The sequence below is a fragment of the Epinephelus moara genome, unplaced genomic scaffold (assembly GCF_006386435.1).
Source record: "Epinephelus moara isolate mb unplaced genomic scaffold, YSFRI_EMoa_1.0 scaffold1348, whole genome shotgun sequence".
Classification (NCBI taxonomy): Eukaryota; Metazoa; Chordata; class Actinopteri; order Perciformes; family Serranidae; genus Epinephelus; species Epinephelus moara.
In genome coordinates, this window is record NW_026078827.1 from 1 (window position 1) to 6,977 (window position 6,977).

The 6,977-nt window shown below is 38.3% G+C and overlaps 1 protein-coding gene across 1 annotated transcript; it reads left to right on the plus strand.

Annotated features, from left to right (window-relative positions):
• The first annotated feature begins 56 nt into the window (after positions 1–56).
• On the plus strand, positions 57–2,955 carry LOC126386988 (tumor necrosis factor alpha-induced protein 2-like). The gene is made up of 3 exons (XM_050039561.1): positions 57–578; positions 695–816; positions 2,467–2,955. Exons 1-3 carry the CDS (start codon positions 528–530, stop codon positions 2,615–2,617), a joined length of 324 nt encoding a protein of 107 aa, XP_049895518.1. The 5' UTR covers positions 57–527; the 3' UTR covers positions 2,618–2,955.
• Positions 2,956–6,977: the final 4,022 nt, after the last annotated feature.

The following is a 6,977-nucleotide window of genomic DNA, read 5'->3' on the forward strand; positions in this document are numbered from 1 at the left end:
AAAAGTTCTGCAAAAATGTTTTGAACTAATGTTTCTGAAAATCTGTGGGATCCTTGTGGCATTAAAGTTTGGTCACCTGACGTCACAACCTACGCTCCAAATATCGACGTCTAATGACATTGGCGTCCCACCAGGCTGCGCCTTCAGTGTTTTCACTGACTGTTAAAGAAATGAGTGGAAGCCAATGGCTGCTCAGATGTGAGGAAAAATGCTTTGAAACACTTTGATATAGTTTGTAAAATTGTCAGAAATAGTGTATTTATGATTTTCATAGCTGACAGAGTAAAACACGTAAAATCACTGCTTTTGTTCTCTAAACTAAGCTTGAAGGATGGAGAGGAAATTTTAAGGAGTTTAAAAACAAGTTAATAGTCATTAAGTGGCTGCAGTGATTTCTGATTTGATGACTGGATGAATTTCAGAAGCTGGTTGGTCAGCTGCACCTTGAGGTGACTGCAGAGTACGTGAGGAGGCTCCTGAAGGGACAAGTAAGACTTAAGGACAAAGAGCGACAGCTGAAGGCCTACATGACCGTGAAGGAAAATGCAGAGAATCTGCACAGTTTATTTGTCAAAATGGTGAGTCAACCACAAAATAGCTTTAAACAATAATTCGATTTGGATGAAACATTAATTTTTGCTTGTAGTTCAAACAATGCATGATGTGATGTGATGTGACCGCTTTGTCCTCACAGGGATCAGACCAAGACTGGTTGATGCAAATCCTGATCAAGATCGCAGAAGTGCTCAAACTCCAAGACCTCCCTGCTATTCAGATGCAAGTAGCATCACTGGGAACTGCTCATCCTGATCTCAGGTAACCTTTTATTACTATTGTAAAGCCAATGTACGATGGTTTGTATGATATCTGATGAATCAGCGACCCAGGAATTACGTAAATTCTACATATTTAATGTAAATCTGTGTATTTAACATTAAGTCACGATGGTTAGCTTCAGGACAAGACACACTGTCAGGACGTATTTTAAAGATTGCATGGCTCTGAACACGTCTACTGGGGAAAGTCATGTGTTCTGTAAGCCATCCACCACCTCAACCTGCCTCTTAGGTGGACCATTGCCTTATTCACTCACATCGGCACTTTGGTTATTTGATGGCAGCCTTCTCAAATACCTGGTTTATGCACCGACTATTGGCTCGTCATTATGGAGAATATGTACAATCTTTGCTGAATTAATTTTTTGTAGGAAAATGTGTACAGAGTGCATACGATTGAACAGTTTAAAACAAATACATATACAGGTGTCACACAGACGTGCAGTGGTCCATTGACCATGACCCTAATCCTGACCCTGAAGCCACTTAAGTAGAGGTGCATTTTGGGACATATGTTTGACCTCACATACAATTGGTTGACCTTTGCCCTCTCCCTGTGGCCTTATCATTTTTGATTGTTTGGTTTTGGTCTTCTGTTATCTGAAGTTTATTACAGGTTGATTTTGGGTTTTGTGTTACTTAATCTTTTTCCTATTGGTTTGAATTCATAGTATTTTGTTGGGGTAGTGTAAATGTTTTTCTGTTTTTTGGTTAAATTAAATATTTTGATAGTTTAAACTTTTTAGAATAACAGGACTTTTATAAAATTTCAGATAGAAAGAATACAAGATATAAACTGTGCCCGTGCATAGTATGGCCTCTTAGGAGGCTTAGTTTTTGTCCCTAAATCTGACTCTGATCCTGACCCTGAGTCTAACGTTGAGCTAATAAGGATAGGACAGCATCGTAACATTAGAGGTTCACACTACTTTAAGGTCAGGAGAAACAAACCCACTTTCAGAGAGAGCTGAGAACCAACAGGAAGTGGAAACATGTTCAGATGTTTTCTGACAGCGAGATGATAATATGAGCTTAAAGCAGAGACTCTGCAGCTCAGTTTCCTGAGGAAGCTGCTCCTGTCAGTGACATGCTAAACAAGCAATAGTCCTGCAGTGAAATAAAGAGGCTGGAAACACAGAGGGAGCAGCTCAGGTTATGACGGATCCAGGTATTCGTTAAACCTCAAGTATCAACAGGAAAACTGAGTTCTGAAAAATGCATGAAAATATAAATGAATGATTACTTTTGTGTGTGACCATGATGACACCTTGTTGGGTATTAATGATTACATAAAGTCTGCAAACAGCATCAGATACAATATGTAATTTGTGTGGGTTACACGCGTTTTATCTGTCAGTTTAATGGTCCGTGTCGTTTGGTTGCAGTCACCTGTCAGTGGTATCAAATTCACTTTGCACACGTCAGGACTGTGGTTGTCTGCCAGATGTTATCTTGAAGTTGTCCTGAAGTTGTCCTGATGTTGCTCTGATGTCATGTTAATGTTGTTCTAAAGTTGTCCTGATGATGTACTGATGTTGTCCTTATGTTATGTGATTGTAATGATTTAAATACATTTATGGGAATAAAACACTGATTTGTTTTACTTTTTTCTTTCTTCTTACATCCACAGTGAAAAACATGTGTCAGCATTGCTCAAACTCAAGACCAACCTCTCGAAAGTCGACAGGAGAACTGTGAAAGAAACTCTGTCAGACACATTAAGGGAAACAGGAAGTGTCGACCTTTCTTGTCCGTTTTTCTCCAGAGTTCATCTGAAATGAACTCCAGAAAATCATTCTGTTGTTGTCATTTAAAAACCGACTGAATATCTGGTTGTATATTAACCCTAACCTAAGTGTGATGAGTTGGACAGGATATTGAGTGACTGTAAAATGATGGGATTTGTTGTTAGTTACCGAATGAATGTATTAGTTCATATTATTGCTGTAAACATTTTATTGCTCAGAAATGTCAGTGTATTTTTTGTTTAAAAGGACCAGTTCAGTTATTTTTCTCACAGTGTAGCCTACATAGTTTATATCAAATGAGTTTATTTTCATAGTGTGTGTATTTTGTATATTTTGCATCACATGTGCAATAAAAGGAGAGGTCAAGATTTCATTTTTAAAATTTGACATTTTTGATTTTGTGTTATCTGATGCTGATTGTTAGAAAAAAGTGTTAAGTGTAAGTTTGTAAATAGATGTAATGAAACCTTTGAGTGATATTACCATGCTTTTCATGACATTTTTACCTCTGTTGTACATCCGCAACAAAATCACCTCATGGATAAAAACAAAGTTTTAGTGGCCGAGTTTCATGTTAACATCTATGTAGAGCAGAAAATACATAAACACTTAGTGTTGGAAAAGATGACGTACAGCCGGTTTACAAAGTATTCAGACCCCTTTAGTGTTCTTGAAATTTTTCATTAAGTTGCAGCTTTGTGATAAAGTTGTTAATTTTTTCCCCCTCATCAATCTAAAGGCAATATAATGTATGAAAAAGAGAAACCTGAAATATCACATTAACCCTTTGCTATGACACTTCAGCTCAGGTGCCTCTGTTCTATACCTTGATTGGAGTCCAGATGTGGTCAATTCAACTGATTGGATATGGAAAGGCACGCGCACATGGGCACGCGTGTGTATGAACGCATGCACGCACGCACGCACGCATGCACACACAGACACACACCTGAGAGATTTGATATGACATACTTTACAGTGGAAGGAGTTGAGCTGCAGCAGAGCTATAGGGAGAAATTTAGATTTTTTAATTTAAATGATGTAGAAAAAGTATTTCAAGCTACTTTGTAAAACAATGATGAAATGGTTAAATGTATGCATGATACAAAATATATTACAGAAAAGTCAAACAGGCCAAACTAAGAAAATAAAATATTCCAGTATTCTTGGAAGTGCAGGAATGTCAGCAACAGGCTCCGTACAACATGTTGATTAGTTTAATTATTAACACAAAAATAGTAAAAGCAGCTTTAATGTAACCATTTGAATTACTATGCAAATATGAGTATAGCTGAACAACCAATAAACCACCACAAAAATAAAGTACTATTTAAATTATATTCACTGCTGACTTATGACAGTAACAAGTCCAGAGTGATGAGGGAAACATTTAATGAAAGTATTTTAGAATAAAGCTGCAACAAAAGAAAAAGCGAAAGAAGTGAAGGTGTCTCAACAGAGATGTAGGTTTGTGTCAGAGACTAAGATTCTTCTCTTTAACTAGAAACAGCCTGAAATTGTTGTCGTTAAATCCACCAGATGCCTTTTGAGTAAACAGTCATTTTATCATTTTAAAATCTGTGTTATTTGAAGTCAACAGAAACAAATAAAACAAAAAAAGATGTTCAACAATCACCAACTGTGGTTTGTCTGAAATTAACACTTAATTCAGCAGTTAGATGTGACAACATGCTGCGTCTACACAGACACCAACATGAGTGATGATTACTGATGAGTATGGTATGAGACATTTTGGGTCTGTTTGGATCTTTGTTTTTAATTAAACTGTTAGATGTTTTAGAATGTGGTAAAAAAGATTTGTCACTTTTTGAGGTTTCAAATGCCTGCTGAATAGATTTACAGTATATAGTAAAAACATAGTGTAATGTTGCTGAGTAATGTTAGCGCTGACATGCTGCTTGGAAACATTCATGGACTTTATTAAAACATGGTAGTCTGTTACATGGTTGTGGGGTACTGACATTATAGTAAGTTTAATCTACAATGATTCACTCACGCCTGATAAATTCAGTGTGTCACTAGTTTTAGTCGAGTTTTTACTGTCTCACATACGGTTTATTTCCAGTGATGAGCAGAGTCTCGACGTGGAAGAGCTGGTTAGTGTCAGTTTTAATGCTCCTGTCCAAAGATTTTAGATTTCATAGCTCCAATCATACATAAAAAGTCTATGTGTTTGTCGCTGCCATGGCTGGATGAAGATATAAGGAAGTTAAAATGATAGTGGAGGATGGCAGATAGAAAATGGAAGGATGAAAACTGGTTCCCTTGTGTCTGTGAAACATTTGAGGTTTAAATGTCAGTGTAAAATTAGGGAATGAAGACATCAACATTTTTTACAATGAACAGGGTCACAATCCCAGAATCCTTTTTAGCAAGATCAGTTTAATAATTGTATCCCCACCTGAATGACCCAGAACTATAATTATAATATTATTACTTTTATTAATGTTGTTGTAAGCTACTGTCATTACCGTCTGTTCTGCATCTCTCTCTCTGTCTTTCTCTCTCTCTGTCTGTCTGAATGTGTGATGTGGATTACTGTTAATTTATTATGCTGGTCTGTTCTGTATGAGATGTATTGCACGTCTGTCCGTCCTGGAAGAGGGATCCCTCGTCAGCTGCTGTTCCTGTGGTTTGTACCGTTTTTTCCCCCTGTAAAAGTGTTCTTTTGGGGAGGTTTTCATGATGAGCTGTGAGGGCCCTAAGGACAGAGGGATGTTGTATGCTGTAAAGCCGTGTGAGGTAAATTGTGATTTGTGATATTGGGGTTTATAAATAAAATTGATTGATTGATTGATTGATTGATTGATTGAGTGATTGAGTGACTGACTGAGCTGGCCAGCTGGTGAAGTCTTCCCTTGAGACGTGAGAAATTTAACCGTTTTTTTAATAAGTAAACAGTGCCTCCTGCTGTAAAATTTGTCTGTTAACCGTGCAATTCACTGTTGCACCTTCTGAATCATCCACCTGTGTTTCAGACTGCATTTCCATCTGGTGTTTAAAAGCTGTATTTGAGGCGGCTGGTCCAGATATTTTAACCAGTATTCACGGCTGTCTGTCATTTGATAATGTGGTAATATGTTACCGTGCACCTTCTAAGTTTTAGGCACGGCTTAAAGGTAAACCTATTTCTAAGATGTGTTTTTAGACAGGGTTAGGGGTTAGGGGTTAGGGTTAGGGTTAGGATAGGGGACTGTACCCCATCCCCTGCCAGAGGGGAAGGGAGGTGCACTGTCCATCCTGCCAGGGGCACCCCAGCCATAGTGATCCTCCCTGTATTTATTATGGCGCTTTCTGCCATAGTGGACTGTTGTCCAGGCACCATCGGCCATGGTTGTGTACGTGTTTGTGGTGTTTTGTTTGTATGTTTTTTGTTTATTTTTGTGTATTTTGTTATTATTTTCCTTGTTTTGTTATGTTTAATGTAGATGTGTGTGCACGTGTGCTCTGTTTTTATGTTGNTAATGTTGCCCTGGGGCAGCCTTTGTGATATAAAAAATATAAAAAAAGGAAAGAAAAGAATAGTGGAAATGAAAATATAAACTATGAAGAAATCAGGAGCAACAAAAAGCGCTTTCCCAAAAGGGGAAAGGAAGATTTGTAAAATGAAAAGGAGGGGGGTGAGGTTAAAAGGTCAAAAGTAATCAAAAGGCAGTCAGAAAGGGGGAAAAAATGGTGAAAAAAAACTCCAAAAAGAAATTAAGGGAAGGAGTTTCCTCAAGGGAGAAGTGAGGAGAAAAGGCAAGAAAGGAGACAAAAAAAAGGGGGGGGGGGAAAAGTTTGCCCTGAAGGGGAAAAAACAGCTTTTGCTGAGCTTTAATTAGTCCAAATTAATCTAGTGCTGTCTGTCGACGTTTCGATCCATGTGGATGTTCCTCAGGACCAGCACTCTTGCAAAGTTTGGATCGACTACTAGACTTATGGAGGAGCGCATGGGTGTCTGTGGCCTTGAAGTACACTTTGGTTAGCATGTGTTTGAATGTTTGATTTGTGGACTGAAAAAAAAACTGTGGTGTCTAGGAAATGAACCTGATGTGGGTCTATGGTGGATTTAATTTTAATGGATGGGTGGTGGTTGTTGAGGATGTGGATGAAGTCATTGAATGCTGCTATATCGTGGGGCCAGGTACCTATTATGTCGTCCAAGTATCGGAGGAAGAGGGATGGTTGTAAAGGGCACTTGGCCAAGGCTTCTTGCTCCCACTCGCTCATGTAAATGTTTGCATACGAGGGTGCGAACCGTTGACCCATAGCTGTTCCGTGTATCTGAAGGTAGTGGTTGTCATTGAAGGTGAAATCATTGTTCTTTAAGCAAAGAGTGAGAAGTTGGATTAGCTTGTGGTCCGGTCTAGTTGGATCTGGATATTTATTG